General features: G+C 30.6%; 2 protein-coding genes across 2 annotated transcripts; one reads left to right on the forward strand and one right to left on the reverse strand.

The window, feature by feature from the left end:
* Window positions 1-10,657: 10,657 nt before the first annotated feature.
* LOC118042403 (calcium-binding protein KRP1-like) lies at window positions 10,658-11,018 on the forward strand. Its single transcript, XM_073407527.1, has 2 exons — window positions 10,658-10,866; window positions 10,940-11,018. The coding sequence occupies exons 1-2, from the start codon at window positions 10,658-10,660 to the stop codon at window positions 11,016-11,018; spliced, it is 288 nt and encodes a 95-aa protein (XP_073263628.1).
* Window positions 11,019-12,037: 1,019 nt separating this feature from the next.
* LOC118042398 (G-type lectin S-receptor-like serine/threonine-protein kinase At4g27290) lies at window positions 12,038-15,621 on the reverse strand. Its single transcript, XM_035050045.2, has 6 exons — window positions 14,238-15,621; window positions 13,640-13,905; window positions 13,349-13,559; window positions 12,997-13,234; window positions 12,770-12,920; window positions 12,038-12,488 (listed from the first exon to the last, which is right to left on the reverse strand). Exons 1-6 carry the CDS (start codon window positions 15,496-15,498, stop codon window positions 12,183-12,185), a joined length of 2,433 nt encoding a protein of 810 aa, XP_034905936.1. The 5' UTR covers window positions 15,499-15,621; the 3' UTR covers window positions 12,038-12,182.
* Window positions 15,622-18,559: the final 2,938 nt, after the last annotated feature.

An 18,559-nucleotide genomic window follows, 5' to 3' on the forward strand; every position in this document is an offset into this window, starting at 1 on the left:
TAAAAAAAAAATGTTCAAATTTTATTTTTGTCATCTTAATCAATAATGTATTTCATATTCCAGGTTGTATGATTTCTTGTAATGAGACGTAGAAAAAATCAAAGAACTATGCAAAATAAAGAGGTCTTCCAAGTTAGGAGAACGTAGTAGTGTGGAGAGATTTCCGACCTCCGCACATTTCAGAGGTTATCTGGGAAGTTTATATCCAACACATGATATATAAGTGTTTTGTGTGGTAGTCACAGTCCGATGCAGATAACCAGAACAATGAGATTCATTGTTCAAATTAACACGCACACCAACAGATTCCTTTCTATTCATTTTGCATTGCAAAGCGGATAGTAATATTTTGTTTTATTACATATATTTTTTTTAAATAGTTGTTTTATATGAAAATATTTAACTAACAATAGCTTCCTTTTACAAGCTATAATTTTTTTAATGTAACCCAGACTGATAAAGTTTTTGTTGAAACTAACAAAAACAAAATGAGGATTGTCGGAAAAATGGTGTGACAACTTGTGTATAGTTGAGCTTAGAAGTTCATGATAAATCTAATTTCACAATTCTTTACTTAAGTTATTGTTTTTTTTTTCAGGAAACATTTAACACTCGATTGAAAGAAAGATACGAGGACAATCCTTCGATCCATCTAGAACATGATATGGATTTTTGGTTAGAGGTTAGATTATCCGGTGGACTCGATAGAAATCAGGTTTACAGTATCTCAAACACTACGTCCAAGGATATATGGATAAGTCATAGTGTATCAACCGTTGGTTCCTCTCAAGCATGTTCAAGTTCCTAATCTCTGGTCGTCCAGGCGATTGTACGAGAACATGTTCAAGCTTAGATGACCTGGCCTAGTGCTGAAATAACCTAGTTTATGTTTAAGATGACTGGACTTAAGTCATTGTATGAGGAGCTGTTGTCAAACCTCGGTGGTCCATGTGGTTTACCTCATCACCCACCTAGTTCCAATAAAGATCCATCTCCTCTTCCTCTTTCAGGTTATGTCCTTTAGTATAAATTATATTCATTAATATTTTTTATATTAATAATAAAAAAATGGTTTTATTTATTTATATTTAGTTCTATTTCTTTTAATTTTTTTTTAAAATGTTGAATACAATATTAACAGAATTACCAACGAAATAATAATCATAGATGAAATCACTAATAAATTAAGTCTCTTGAAAAGTTCAAACATACGGAATCACCCGATAAACTAATTCCTCAAAAGTTCTAAGAGTGTTGAGAATAAATACATGAGCATGTCACTAACAATATGTAAATCTTTGATGATTAATTTCGTTAATAACATGAATTCTATCACCAATGGAAATTATCAATGATTTAATTTTATTTGTAATATGTTATACTCACTGATAGAAATTACAGACTGAATGATACTAGTGAAATTTTTTTGTTTGGCATTCTTTTTTTGTTTGTAAATCCATTTATTGCAATTATATTACAGACAAAATAACTAATATAATAAAAATCACCAACAAATATATTTTAATGATGAGTCACCATATTCATAATTCTGTCGTTGAGTTATTTCCGATATAATTAGTTTTTAAATATTAACAGAATATTTCATCAGTATTATATTAATATTCTCATTTTGTATTTATTATCAGCTTACATTGAAATTGCAATTTTTTATGATATTCATTTACAGATATAATAATATTTTCATTGTAAATATAAAACATAAAATAGGAAGTCCTTTCTTTCTTAAAATCAACTAAAGAATTAGATCATAACTTGTCTCCACAGTGGAGTTCGCAACTAGCAATGCAATCATAGCCAAAATCAAACAAAACACCCATAAAAAATACGCCCACATAGACCAAATCTATTTCCCAAATTCAAATATTTACTTGATGAAGGTGTGAGAAAATAAATGTGAAGCTGAAAACTAAGCACAAGATTGAAAATTCTTTTGTAGTTAGAAAAAGAAAATTTGTCAAAATAAGATAACTAACATAGCTACCAGTGAAAAACATCATAACTTGGGTTCCATTGTTTGTAGGATAACATTTTCTTGATTTCTTATTTTATATTTCGTGTAAAAAATTATTGTGCTTATGAGAATAACTTATTTTTTTTCTTCTATGATTTTTATTTTTCAAACTCGATGTTCTACTAAACATTTACTTTATAACAATAGTTTTATTCAGTAAAAGTACAAGAAGATAATATAGAAAACACCAAAACAATAAATTCTTAATAATATCTCGTCATACTTAACCTTGTGTTTTAAAAATATTTTAACTTGAAATATATATTAAAATAATATTTTTTATTTTAAAAATATATTTTTAATATTAACATATCAAAATAATTCAAAAAACAATAAAAAAATTAATTAAAAAAAAATTAAATTTTGATAGTACTACCTGACACCCTCTAGGAATTGAATACTTTAATCAAATGCAACTATCAACAAGAAACGTGTCTTATATGATTCAGGAATAAAGAGACTCTGAGTGTCTAAACTTATATAATTTCCACAATTGAATGTTTGATTTTTATTTTTATTTAAATGTGTGCTCGATTTTTTTAATTTGTATAATAAAAGTATCATCTAAGTACATTGGTCATATATTCATGCGTTTGCTAAATTATAACGTAAACAATGACATCTAAAATAATACGTAGGATTAGCGTCATTAATGATATCACGTCAACAAATAAATGAGAGAGATATTTCCTCCAAAAACCTAGTTTAAAAAACAAAAAAAAAAAAAAAAAACACATGTAGTGTGTGTGTGAGCGTTAAAAATAATTATATTTTCTTATAATTTATTAATATTGTCGTCCTTAAATATTGTTTTGGATGTGAGTTTTCATGTCATAATTTAAAAGAGCATATCAATATTTGATTAATACATCTACATATGCAGTGGCGGAGCCAAGAAAATTAAAATGAGGGGGCAAATTATAAAATGCTTGATATTATATATTTTATAGACACATGTTATATATATAAAAAAATCAATTTTAAAATTTATGTACTAACTCATGTCAAGCAAAATTAATTTTAGAATATTTTTAAAATGAAAAAACTTATATTATAATTATTATTTTTTGTTTTTATATTTTAAAATTGCTTAATAATGACTTCATTATTAATTTTATTAAAGATATTCTTTTTTAATATATAAAATTAAACTTTTATTCATCTATTTCTAAATCTTTTAGGGACTAGTGAAATTATTGGCAACAATTCTTTTGTTGATTTGTTGTTTTATACAAGTGGATTAAATATAAATATTAATATATATTTTTTAATTTTTTTTATTGTATCCATAACTTTTTAAGTTGTTTAGTACTTTCATTTTTAATCACTAATAAGTTGATCATCATCATTTTTTATATGAAATTCATTGCAAAATACATATTAATTCATCACAACTCATTTCAATTCATATTCATATAATATTATACATACACGTATTAATTTAACCAATTCATAAATTATCATAAACTCTAACATTTTTAATAACTAATTATTAAGGAATATAAACTAAAATTAAACAATGAAAAAGAATAGAAAAAAATAAAGGAAACTTATCTAAAATATAAAACTTAAAAGGTTAATTATCTAATTAATAGTTTAGGACTTAAAAACAATTATGAAGAAGGAAAAGAGGTAGGACCAATAATTAAAAAAAGAAAAGAAGAAAAGCTCGTTAAATTATTATATTAAAATTTTAATATAAAAATTATTAAAAAAAAAAGATTAAGGGGGCAATTGCCCCCTTAATCCCCATTGTGGCTCTGCCACTGTACATAGGCCAATTTAATATTCAAAATAAAATAAAAACCAAAACACTTGTTTAAACAAAATCAAAGATAATGCACTTTATTATAAATATAGTGTAAGTTTAATTACTCAAAATAGCCCATATTGCTGGACTAGATATAGCCTCTAAGAAAAAAGAAACTGTTGAGACCGGGTTGGGCCTGGGCTTCAAGCCAAGCTGACATACTCTTTAGGTTAAGGGTGTATTTGTCAAACAAACCCTTATATCTTTTTTTTTTTTTTACTCTTCTTTATTTTAAAATCTAGTCAAATAGACATTTTAAGATATCAGAAAATTTTGAAAAACTTTGAGGACTCTTTTGAATTTATCTGTGGGTTCCTTGCATTTTCTTATGACTTTACTTAGTATTGAGCTATAAACTTATATTGTAAAATGTAAATTTGGTATATAAAATGTATACATATGTTTTCTATTTTTCTTTTATTTCCTCAAAGAAAGAAGAAAGAAAGAAGAAAGCTTCTTGCAAAAATACAATAAAACGTGTTTTGCTTTCAATTCAAAATTTTACTTGTTTATTCACTGATTCCAGAGTCACGAATATTCATATTCACTAATGTCAAAATTAAAAATACCTTCGATATTTCTAATGCCAAAATTAAGAATCAGAACACTAGAATTAAAAATTATCTTGAACCCCAATATTTATTAATGTCAAAGTCGGGAATACCATCATCTTTTATGTAATATTTACCAACGCTAAAGTTAGAAGTATTTGTAGCTGAATATTCAAATAACACTAGAGTCAGGAATATTATAGGCAGATTATCAAAAGCACAAATATAACAAATCCTTAGCAATTTAAGACAAAACCAGCAATGTAGTCTATCTCAGATAAGACACTTAAAAGATGATAATATCTTCTCTTTTGTGCAATCAGTCTCGAACTATAAAATCTTTGTTAACCAGTTAGGGTTCCAAGTGACCATAATATTAGATGGCGACTCCTTAAACTAGATCATTTTTCCCTCTAAGAATAAGATACCAGATATTTTTTATTTTTCTAGAAATTTAAATGTCGTCGTGATATCAGGTGTGACATGAAAATTAATCAAGAATAAAATACATCAATAAAATTTTAAGTATGTATTATTACACCTTCACAATATCACAAGCAAGGCTTTGCAATTATAAAAAGAGGACTAAATGATAAATATCAATGAGGAAAGAGGTTGATGAGCAAAACTTAATAAATAAAAAATGCAAGTTGGGATTTTTTTTAGTTATAAAAGGTAATATTAACAACTTTAAATGAAAAGTGTAAAATCAAAAAAGTAAAACATAACAAATTATAAGGTAGGTAAATTTATCAATAGATATTCAAACAATAAAATTCAATCGTGAATGGATCTCTTCGAATCTCACAAAAAATTATCGATGTATCACCGACATTATCTTACTTATTTGTTGTTATCATGTTATATATATATATATATATATATATATGAGGGTAACTCTTTTTACCGCTCTCTCTTTTAACTAATCTAAGATAAAATAAAAACAAAATTACAAATAAAAATTTGTGGAAATATGGTAAAGGCTCGGAGATACATGAATGCATAGCTGGCTAATACAGTGTCCTCTTGTAAATTAATCAACTGCGTACAAATTGCACTGCCACGTGTACAAGAAAAATCCTATTGATAGGTCGTTCATGTTGGAAGTTTCTTCAATGCTCAAAAACGGAACTGAAGTTGTGACCATTCCTGAAAAAGTCCAAAACTGATGCAGACTGATTTGTTCTAAAGTGGCTGGTGGTGTGGGGAAGGTGAAAATGGCTAATGGTTGGGTCAAAGTAAGGGCATGTTTGGATTTTTATTTTTATTTCTTTGGTAAACAGAAGGCAAAAGACAATTTTTTTTAATCATGATGAAAATCTCTAAGATATAGGGTTTATGAATGGTTCCAATTTGAGGATTTGAACAAGCTGATGAATTGTTTAATTGTAAGAATTAAAAATTTTATTTTAATATTAAAATTAATGGGGAACAATGAATAAAAAAAATTAAACTATATAAAAAAATCTGTAACAATATGTAAACCTTAGGAAAAATAAAAGAATTCAGAGAAGGAAATAGTTTATTACTTTTTATTCAATCATCCAAACTTTTTAATATTTAGAAAAGTAGAATATAAATTCTAAAGAGTGTGTTTAGAAACACAATATAAACCACATTCCTTTAAATTTTGAATTTTTTTTATTAAAAATATTTTTTTATGTTTTTATATTATTTTAATATGCTAATGTTAATAATGATTTTTTAAAAAATAAAAAAAATTATTTTAATATATATATCTAATTAAAAAGTATTTTTAAACTGTCATTGTTACTACAATCTCAAATACACTCTAAAATCATAATAACTAGAACAAACAACTGAAATTATAATCTAATAAATAAATTAAACCAAAACATAAATTAAAATTTAATCTCTTAGTAGTTTAGACTTTTCTCTATAATTTATAATCATACAAATACATAGTGAGGAGGATATCAGGATTAAAAAAAGGAAAAGAGAAAGGGAATCCAGTGCTGCAAGTGTTAGAGAGTTGAATAACCTGCCATGCGAGTGCTGTGCTGAACCACAAATGAGGCCTCAGAGTATTCAGAGGCATCACCCCCTCCATAATTCAGTGCACATACAGAGCTAGTAGGGTATTTTAGGTTTCAGCTACGAATCACAAGCTTTTCTTCAGATGTCCCATCAACAGAAGAAGAGGACATGGCTCTGCCATCCACAAATAGCACAAGCTTCCATTTTTCTTCCTTCCACCCCAGAGAAGACTCGGTAATGGTTTTGCTCCTCTCTAAAAAACTTATCCTAGTCTTGCCCCGTAAAATTTAATCCTAGCTCGACATAAACTCATTGTGTTATGAACCGTATGAACCCCATTGTAGCGCCTAGGAGGGGGTTGTCTTTTTTTTGTTTAGTAAAAAATTATTATTAGGTCTGGTTAGGCAATTAAATCTAATAGTATTGGATCTGGTTATCTATCCAAATTCAATGACATTGGTCTTACTGGCGCTCTATAAAAAAAAAAACTTTTAGAAAGCATGAAGAACTAAGCCACTAATATCATGGTAAAGGTTATACATCACAAAGTCAAGGAAGAAACTAAGGTTTTATATGTGTTATATCTTTTCGATCAAGCAAGAACTTTTAAGGATGAATTTCATTTTCTTTTGATTTTAAAAAAGTAAAAAAAAAAAAAATAGGTCCTGCTGCCCACATGACCTAATAGGGTTGGGTCCTGCCGTAGCTGGACCTGATAGTTATGTATCCTGCTAGACAACCGGATTTAATAACATTGAGTTTTGCTACTAGCATGCCCTAATACTTTAATTTTTTTTTCTTATGTATTTTTTTCATACGGTAAAAAAGAAATAAACTGATGGGACTTTTATTTATGTTGTATAAAAGTTGGGTGATGATAATTTTTTTTTTCTTTTCATTTGAGGTTGGGTTGAATTACCTTAATAAAATATATTTGTTTTTGCATTTTAAAAGTGCTTTTAAAAAATTAATTTTTTTTTTATTTAATTCAAATTTATAATTATTTTATGTTTTTGTATTATTTTGATGTGATGATATAAAAAATCAATTTTAAACATTAAAAAAAGAACCTTTACGTAATAATACAATAACTAGCATAGTAGCCTACGCTCTGTAATGGGTCAATAACTATTTGTTTTTTAAATATAAAAATGCTTGAGTTAGTTCAAAAGCACGAAATGTATTTGAACCATCACCATCTTTAAAAAAAATATTTTTTATAGTAGCGCCATGAATAGAGCATAGCAGAGCAGCATCCAATATTACCAGTAACTAATTTCTTTCCCTTTAATTTTTTCATTTTAATATTTTTCTAATTTTATGATTTTTCCTCTTATATTTTTTTTTTCCTCTTGTTTTTTTTTTCATATTGTAAAGATAAAATAAATTGATGAGACTTTCTTTATATTGTACAAAAGTTGGGTGATGATATTTGTTTTTTTATTTGAGGTTTAGTTGAATTTCCTTATTAAAGCATGTTTGTTTTTACGTTTCAAAAATGTTTTCAAAAAAAAATTGAATTTCTTTTTTCCTTTATTCAAATTAATAGTTTTTTGATGTTTTTGTATTATTTTGATGTGATGATATAAAAAATCAACTTTTAAAAATAAAAAAAATGTTATCTCAATATTTGTTTTAAAAAATAATCGTTATGTAATAATTTAGCATATTAGCCCACGCTCTGTAGTGGATCAGTAACCAAAAAAAAATAATAATAAAAATGCTTGAATTGGATTAAAAGTATGGAATATATTTGCATTGTCACCATTTTCAAATAAAGTATTTTCTACAGTAGCAAAATTAATAGCACATAGCAGAGCAGCGCTCAATACACTAACAACTAATTTCTTTTCCTTATTTGTTTTTTGCTTAAGATATTTTGATGATAATTTTTTTTTTCATTTTAGGTTGGCTTGAATTTCTTTATTAAATCATGTTTGTTTTTGCATTTTGAAAATGCTTTTAAAAATATTCAAATTCAATTTTTATTTTATTTTTTTCTTTACTTCAAATTATTTTTTTTTCAAATTTTTTTAGAAATCTTGATGAGTTTTTAATCCATGAGGAGATACAATCAAGCATACTATTGAATGTTTTTTTTTATTTGAGTGGAAAATTAGCGATTTAATGACATTTTGTATTGGAGTTTAAGGAATTTGGGTTTGGTTAGATTCAATTGTGATTTTATAATGGAGTTTATGGTGGTTAAAAAGAGGGGTAGAGGTAGACTGAAAAGACAAAAGTTAACTGAGGAGGAGAGTGAAGATAAGAAATTGGATCCTATTGCTTAACATGACTCGATGGAGTGGGGTCTAGCTGTCATCATGATTTAAAAGAGTTGAGTCTATTTGTCTAGTAGAACATAATAGTGTTTGATCCTGGAGCTAGTAAGACCCAATAAGACCCAATAGAATTGAGGCTTGCTATCACTAAGACTCAATAGCTTTAAGTCCGATTGTCATGTAGGATCCATTAGCGTTGGGTCCTGATACTCAATAAAACCCATTAGCTTTAGATCCTTCCTCTAGTCGACCCAATTAGCATTGGAGTCAGGTGTTCAGCCAAACTCAATAAACCCCAATGCTATTGGGTTTGGCTTGGCTGCCAAACTTTAATTCTCTTAGGTTCGTTTTTATAGCTAGAACCAAATTGCGGAGCAATGGCCAAATATGCTAGTATAATTTAGAGTTGAGCTAGATTTTGTTTTCTAAAAAATAATATATCAAATCACTAGATAAAATTTTAATCAAAACCCAGACCTGAGCCTGGTAAGAGACCTGCAATCCAGATGAGGAATACCGCAGAGACGACGGAAGAGGAGGAACCCGGGCCACAAGGGCTCATGCATCTGGCCCATTCAAAAAGGGGTAGTTCTTGTGATCTCGGCATCGAACATGAACCCTTTCAGACAATGAGTTAACCCTTTTGATGGGGTCAGAGTCAGCTTCATGCAGATTTGACCAAGAAACAGCCTCCCCCACACGTCAGAAAGATGAAAAACAAATCCCACATACCATATGACATCACCCTGGTTGATCATGGAGAGTCACTTTCGTTCCTTCTTCCTCGATCATATCATAATGATATTTCCAATCTAGATATATTTTTAATTTTTTTTAGATATTTTAAATTAATATATTTTTAATATTTTTAAAATATTTTAATAGGCTAATATTTAAAATAATTTTTAATATATTTTTTAAATAATAATTTTTTTTTAAAAATAACTCACATTCTCAAACACTTTCTAAATCAAGAAAATAATTTTTTTAATAAAATTAAATTAAATTAACTTATTCTTTATTTTTTTAAATTCACGTTGATCCAAAATTTAAATTCTAAATTGATTGGATCTCGTTTAATATCTATTAAATATAAAATAAAACAAATTATTTAATTTAGTTCAAATTTCACTACACACAAAACAAAAACAAGATAATTATTCATCATATCCACTCTGATCTAATCCAATTCAATCATTATTGTCTAACATAATAAAAACTTACTCATTATAAGGAAATAACGGTATTTCAAGCAAATTTCATTTTGTGAAAAGTCTTTTCACCGATAAAAGATATTAACGAACCAAAAAATAAAAAATAAAAAATAAAAAAGCACCAAAGATTCCATGGCTGCATCCAAAGCAAAACCCATTTCTCCAAAAAGAACAACCGTCCAAAATTTCCCACTTCTTGGTAAATGGTAAAGCAGCTCCAAAAGTCCCACCTCCATTGACTTTTCATGAAGTAATACATCTCCGCTGATTTTTCCATTCATGTTGACAGTTTTGCCCCTCATGACATCCCCTTCTCCACAAAGGAAGTAATCCAAGGAGGCCCACCCTTCCTCTCTTTAACATACCATTTTACCCCTATACTCTTCACAAAAGACGATTAGAGAATGCTTTTACTTCTTCTAAATGGTCAACTCTACCCCTGCTGACCTTCCCAAAATCTCGCAAGAGGCAGGAACCCGCCTCCAGCTTTCCATTAGAATGACTGTCTTACCCCTGACAACCTTCCCAGAAACCCCATAGGCAGCAGCTCCCAGGAGAAAGTGGATGTGGTCTTGACCGACCTTCCTCCCTTCCTTGATGATCTGTCCCTTAGCTGTCTTCCATGGCCTCTCCTTCTTGGAAAATCCAACTCCCAACTCCCTATCTATATAAACCAAACCCGCGAGCCTAAACATCCCAACTCTCAAACCGCAAGCCAAGTTTCAATCTCCCTCGCTCTCTCAACAACTTCTCTTCTCCACAGAAAAAAAATGGCATCTTCACAAAGCCAAAACTCAAACTTTCAAGATTTCTTGCCTCTTATGGCCAACAAGCTAGGTGGTGATGGTCTTATTGGAGAACTATGCAACGGCTTCAATCTCTTGATGGATGGTGAAAAGGGTGTCATCACTTTTGATAGTCTTAAAAAGAACTCAGCTTTATTGGGTTTGCAAGATTTGAGTGATGATGATTTTAAGGAGTATGTTGAAAGAAGGCGATTTTGATGGTGATGAAGCACTTAATCAGATGGAGTTTTGTGTTTTGATGTTCAGATTGAGTCCTGAGTTGATGGAAGAGTCTCAGTTTTTGTTAGAGGAAGCTCTTCTACAGGAGTTCAATGATTCTTGCTAATCTTTTTTTAATAATAATAATAATTATTATTTTGACATTTGTTTCCCATTTCGTGGGCTTTTCCTGTCTTTCATTTTTTTAGCTGTAATGACTTGTATTATTGGAATATAGTGAATGAAAAAGAATGTAGTGAATGAAGGATTAGAAATTGAAACAACTTCGCATTTTAACCTCAGTCTTATTATCTCTTCATCCTTTAATTTCTGTTTTGATGCTTCAAGATGACATGATCTAATTATATATCAGGGATTAAGATATGTTTGTGGTTAGTTTTGATTTAAAGATATAGTATTTGGCTGATCCGGCAACTCCTGTATGTGTACTCTCTGCTGTTGTTTTCCATTCAAACCAGGAGCAGAGGTGTGCTTTGTTCTTGCTCTCATATGGATTACTGTGGCCTCTATAATCCAGAGAGTACATAATTAGTGATATTGGCAAGCATGAGAGAGTCATGGTCTATAGCTGCAGATTGCATACTCTGTCTAAGGTCCTTGATTGACTTGTAAGTGCTTCCTAGAATGTTCAGCAAAAAACTTCTGAAGACACAGTGGAAACATCAAGAACAGATGGTTCATGTTAATGGAAACACAGCATTTTCTGTTAGATAGGAACATTCCAGTGCAGCATCTGATCCCAGCTTAGACGTTAGAAGAGGTGGGGATGTTGTAGTCCCCTGTAGATTTGGTTTTGATAGGTCAGGGAATGGAAACTGCTTTCCTTGACACTCTAAATAAGCTAAGCATATTATTTATGGGGTTTAAGAAGGGTGGCAAGCAAACTTAAGTGACTTAAAGATTAGATGACAGAAAGAGTTACGAGCTTTGAGGATCTCAATCACATTATCCACAACTGTGGGAGGGTAAGGAGGTACTGCCTGTTGGCTAGTTTTATTACATAAAGCAGTAATGAGGCATGCAGTTCTCTTTGTGGCCGGGGAAGCACCTGTTTGTTTGTTTTTTGATGAATGGATTTTCATTTGTCAATAAAAATAATCTTAATACATTGCCTCCTCCAATATAGATAGAATTAACTTTACTGGTCTAGCATCCTGTTCTGGAATAGAGAACAGAAAAAACAAATGTCAGTGTTGTGACCCATGCTAGATTGCACTTGTCTGATCACAGCATTTCTACTTCAATCGATCAATTGTCAAGTGATGATAATCTACCGTGCCTCTAACAATGTCAAACTTATTTCATTTGAAGAGCCAGCTTCCATCTGATTTGATGAACCTTCGTGTTCGAGTGGATTCTTTCCCATGAAAAATCCAGGTTGTTTAGGCTGAGGCAATGGATTTTCATTGCATAATATCTGAACCACAGTTGGCATGTTTGGCCTATCTTCTGGTCGTTGTTGCACACACAGTAAAGCCACATGAATGCATCTTAACACTTCAGATGTATTGCTCAAGTAACCTAAACATTCATCAATCAGTTCCGATGGTGTTCCTTTTATCCAAAGTATCCACGCCTAGGAAAAACAGGGCAATATGTCAGCAGATTGGCTACTCTAATTTGCCAGTTGGTTTGCTTGTCATGTGACAGGTCACAACAGCAAAATCACTGTAACATTTCTGAAGCCCCAAATAAACCAATATGTATTTTGTTGGGTAAACTAAAGAAAGCATCCTCGCTGTACTAATTATTATTCTCAGCAATGCCATTTTAATTGCCTGAAAGGAAACTGCACAATTTAACATCACCTCTCAGTTCATCAAGACTTTGCATTAACATTTTTGTGTAAATTCTTACATGCCCGAGGAGGTTAAGGTTTCGATCCGGGTGACGAAATCCCCTATTTTTCTTTCCACTCACTATCTCCAGGATGAGGACACCAAAGCTAAAGACGTCGGTTTTCACAGAGAAGTGTCCATTCGACGCATACTCAGGAGACATATAGCCACTGAAAATGTTGGCAACAAGAAATATTCTCAAAAAATGCAAATGAAGATTAGCAAGGAAAGATTAAGGATACTTACTATGTTCCAATCACCCTATGAGTATTGGCCTCTGTTTCATCTCCACGAAACATTCTGGCAAGGCCAAAGTCCGAAATTTTTGGATTGAGCTCATTATCCAGTAAAATGTTGCTGGCTTTGATATCTCTATGAATTACTCTCAGTCTAGAGTCTTGATGGAGATAAAGCAGCCCTCGAGCAATTCCACCAATAATGTTCATACGCTTCGTCCAATCCAGTAATTTTCTTCTTGTTTGCTCTGATCAATTTTTCATTCATGTTAGTCTGATTAACAACTCGATTCGTAACAGAAGTAAAAATATAATTGATAACTTCTAGAGCTAAAATGCTGTTGATTTGGACAGGTTCTCACCGAAAATGAAGAAGTCCAAACTTTTATTGGGCATGTATTCATAGATTAACATATTTTCATCTTCTTGAATGCAGTAACCAAGAAGCTTTACGAGATTGCGATGCTGAAGTTTAGCAATGAATTTAACTTCATTTTTTAACTCGTCCATCCCTTGAACAGAACTCTTTGAAAGCCTTTTCACCGCTATTTCTTGTCCTTCTACCAATATGCCCTGAGTCATGATTCCAGCAGTTCAGTTAGTTTCATAAACGAAGATGATACATATAGGTTAGTTGGAGATTCTTTTGTTACCTTATATACAGGTCCAAAACCACCTTCTCCCAACTTGTTGCTGCTTGAAAAGTTATCAGTGGCATGAGCTATGGTACTCAAATCAACTATTGGTAATTCTATGTCCTCTTTTCTTACTTCTTCAAGTCTATCATTCTTCCCAAGATTCCTCCTCCGCCTGCAGAACATCATTCCTGCCAATAGCATGCCCATGCCCAACGCAGCGGCGCTGGCAATTATTCCTGCTTTCAACTTCGTACTCAAGCTCCTTTTCTTCGCATTTGCACCTGAACAATAAAGAATAATTAGAAGCAACTGGACCTATTCCCTAGTTCAAGACTTCCTTCGCAACTGAAACTTGAATAAAATCTTGAAATTCTTTTTATTTAGAGTAGAAGGAAACGGAAGAAGAAGAGGAAGTTTATAATAATTTAGTGTTGAGGAAGTGGACAAAGCAGCAGAGTCAAGATTTCCTAGTTTCCATGCTACATTGACTTTTCCCTTTCCAGGCTTTTTGAAGTGAAGAGGAACATGAATAATTCTTCAATTTCTATCCATGCTGTTCATCTAGATAGGAGCGAATTAAATCAATAACTAGTTGCATAATTGGAAGGCATACCTAATTCCGAAGCAGCCACCCGAACATAGACGTCTTGTCCATCCCCAGATGACCTTCTCATATCAATCAGGTCACCAAACCAAATCAGGCAGCCACTTCCACCTGCCCTGAAATCTAAATTTGTATAAGCAGTGCAAGAGCAGTTCTTCAGACACAATCTCTCACATTCCTTGAGGTCAATGGTCTTGTCAAACCAGGAAGAAGATGTGTCTGGCAGTTTATTTGCCGTATACTTGAGAAAGCCATCTATATCACTACAATTCAATGGAGTCCTCCGGTGACACCCACTTTTCCAATCTGAAAAATTCCAATCTACTGGAGACATAGGCGTGAATCCATCCAAGCATACACATATAGGAGTTCTAGTTATCTCACAGCGACTGTTGGGACCACAGAACGCATACTCTTCACACTGATCGTGCTGGCCATTTTCAACAATCACCCAGTCCTGAGCTCTGTCATTCCATGCGAGGCTCTGAGAAAGGCCCAATGGACTTAGTGTAAGCTTTGAAGAAACTGAACTTTGAATCCTATACTCGAAATAAACCTCTTGGTTGTTGAGCACAAATTCATTTGTGGAAATTTGATTGGGTATCGGTCTAGGATTTGATGTAAATTTTATGCCAGTCCATGGCCCCCCTCTAAACACTGTTCTATTCCCTTTCTTCAAAAGTAGCTGTGGATACCCGTGAGGATCGATACCAAACGTAAACTCACCTCGAGCAGGATCTTCTGGGCTCTTCCAAGATGACAGAAACCTGTCAATCCGTGTTACAAAGTTGACTCCCATTCTCATTCCAGGTAGTAAGGTATCGCAAGGATGATCAAAACTCTGCCACAAAAAGTTTGCAGGGTTATAATCATTTCCTTCTCTCACAACAAAATTTCCAGAATCCAAGAGCTGCGCAACCGGATTCTGCGTTGTTCTTGATGCACTTGAATTTGATGACCGAACAATATGGTTTGTGCTATTGAGAAGGATTAGAATCCCTTGGGTGGTGATGTTCAGAACTCCCATATCATCAGAAAGTGAATTTTCTCTATTGGCAACCCATAAAACTGTCTGAGGAGACTTGTCGTGCCATAATCCCAAGTATCTGCTTGTTGAACCTTGAGGGCTGAAAAATCCTAGCTCAAAGCTTCCGCTTGAAGAAACCAGAGTCTCACCATCTCTCAAGGATTGGCCTGGGTTGATGATTTCCAGTGCGGTGGAAGTGGTTAAGATGGAGATGAAGAAAGATCTCACGAAGAACACTCCCATTCTTGAATTTGTTTATGGACAATGTGTTCTGTAACGTTCTGACATAAATAATTAAACCTTCAACACATTGTTTTCACTGATGTTGTAAGGATACGGCGTTTCGCCAATTCGCCTTCCCAAATGTCAGAGTCCCATCAATTTTAGTTAGGCAAAAAAACTTAATTGACCGATTATGATGAAGGTGACCAACGTGTCACTTGTTCTTTGATCTGAAAACTTGAAGGACATGGAAGACATAAGACTTGAGAGCTTTCAGCCTGCCAAGGAATTTTCCAGTCCAAATATTTGACTAATTAAACCATTTCTAAATTGGTATATCTTCGGAACATTTTGTCTATTTTTATTTATTTATTTAAATGTACTTGAAAAGTATTTAATAGGAAGATATTTTTTTTATAAAATTTCCTCCATAAACACTATAAATGTTTTTTATAATAAGTAATATTCTATCAGTTATTTTCTAAATTTATATTAATAATAAATAAATAAATAAATAAAACTCATGACTAGCAAAAATTATAAGAATTTTTTCTAATTATATCTATTTTTTTTTAAAATAAACTCAAAAACATAATTAATAAAATACCATTAATTATTTCCCGATCACTGTAAAAATTCACTCTGTCTTCATCTAGTTTGAAAAGGGTACTACTTTTAATCTCTTTTATATATATATATATATATATATATATATATATGCTTTCTTCTTTTATTTGATTATTTTTTATTCTTGGAAATTCTGGCTTTCTGTCTAACTTTTTCTTACTTTCGTATATAAATAAAAGGTTGATTTTGTCCAAAGTTTACTAGTTTGATATTTTATAAGATATTGACTTTGACATCGAAGAATTAAAAAATTCCCTCACTTGGGATTGTTTTTCTTGTAGGTATTCAAAATTATTTTAGTGGATTAGGAGTTCTTTAAATTGAGAAGAAATCCAAATATTTAACGTATAAATTAGTTATTATATCAAATACAAAATAATCTTTTATTTTATGTTCTTGAATTTTCAAACATCATGACTAAGTGTTTTTTGAAATAATTTTAAGATGTTTAAATGTAAAATCGATGTATAAAATGGACGTGGTTGGTTAAAATAACAGCCCTCCTAGTTTATGATGATACTTTGATCACCATAAAATTAGGGAAGAAAGGGACTCTAATGATGCATCATTTTCCTTCCTTCCCCCCCCCCCTTATATATATATATATATATATATATATATATATATATATATATATATTAATTTTTCAATATCATTTTTTTCTCAATAATTAATGTTGCTTTTCGGTTTTTTCATACGACATAAAAAATGATGAGTATTTTCTATAATTTAAAATTTGTGTTTATTAAAAAAAAAAAATAGTATAGGAATAATCATTATTCTAAAAAAGTTAATGACAATAAAATTAAAAAATTAGCGATGACTGTAGATTATTGATATTTATAATAAGAAACGATCTTAAAAACAAGAATTAAATAATTGATAATTTATCTTCCTCTAGTCTATATTATTTTTACTGATCATATCTCTCTTTAAAAATTCATCATGGTTCTTCAACATATGTTAAAAATGTGATTCCCCTGTTCTTTTCAAGTAGTTGTTAAAAAAAAAAAAAAAATTCTTTTAGTGTAGCATTGAGACATCAAATAATCCATCACTACTTGATCTTTTCATTTTCCTATGTAAATTTATATGTTTTTTATTTTGGAACCTTAAGGATTAATTTTCAGGTTCTTAAATTTTTTTATAACTACATATAATATTTTATTGATGCTACTTTTCCACAAGCTCAACATGGAGAAATATTAGCTTTAATTGGATGAGCTAGGATGGATTGTTTTTTAGAAATCCAAAAAGGCTTAAACACGAGGGATTTGCATGCAAGATGAATAAAAGAGATTAGGCTAGAATCATAGACCTCCTTAGGGATTAGCACCATGCATAGATTATCCTCTTTACACGCTAATTGGTTCTTAAGACGTAATTTAAAGTCAGAGGATATGTAAAAATACCAAACTATTAATCATGAAATGAGTTGAAAAAGAGAAAAATAAAAAGCTAACTATATAACGGATGTTAAGCTAATTAGTTATCATTAAAGCTAAGAATTCAGTCGAGATAGAACAAATGCGTGCTTCATTTTTAATTCCAACAAGTGTTAGTCCGATTTGAACATCTTTGATGCTATCTAGTTATCATTAAAGCTAAGAGTTCAGTCATGTACACAGCAAACTCGAGCAACCCGTGACATGGGCGAACCCGTATCAGATTCAGTGTTTTTTTTTTCCTTTCAAATATAGTTTTTTTCATATACTCTTATTTTATTATATTTTTTTTAATTAGTTATTAACACTTTTTAAAGTTCATTATATAAATATTAAAAAAATATTTTATTTTTTCAATGTGAGATTTGAAACCCTATATATATTCTATGTTTCCAAGAAAAAAATTATTTTTTCAATATGAGATTTTAAACCTTTTCGTATATATATTCTATGTTCATAAGAAAAAAATTTATGTTTTTTCAATATGGAATTTAAAACTCTTTAGTATATATACTCTATATTCTCAAGAAAAAAATTATTTTTTTAATGTAGGAGTTATTTTTTCAATGTGAGATTTGAAGCTTTTTTGTATATATACTTTATGTTCACAAAAAAAAAGTTATATTTTTTTAATATAGGATAAAATTTTTTTTGGTTTAAATACTTCAACTTAAAAGGATAACATAGTATCTTTTCAATGTGGGATAAATTTTTTTTTTAAAATATTCTTTTAAACTTCATTATTTATAACATGTATAGTGTATATTCATATGAATTTTTTCTTAGTTTTTTCATATGAAATATTAAAATTTTAAATATATTTTTTTAATTTTTTCCGTTTTGACCTGGGTTAATCCATGAAACCCGGAAACCCGGCCCCTTGACTGAGTCAACCTTCGAGCTGAGTTTAATAACTATGGTAATTGTATTCACTTTAGTTTTTTAACTTGTAAGTTATGCAATTTCATCCCTGCATATAAAATTTATTCAGACTTTTTGCTAAAAAATCC

Source organism: Populus alba, chromosome 1 (genome assembly GCF_005239225.2).
Source record: "Populus alba chromosome 1, ASM523922v2, whole genome shotgun sequence".
NCBI classification, from domain to species: Eukaryota; Viridiplantae; Streptophyta; class Magnoliopsida; order Malpighiales; family Salicaceae; genus Populus; species Populus alba.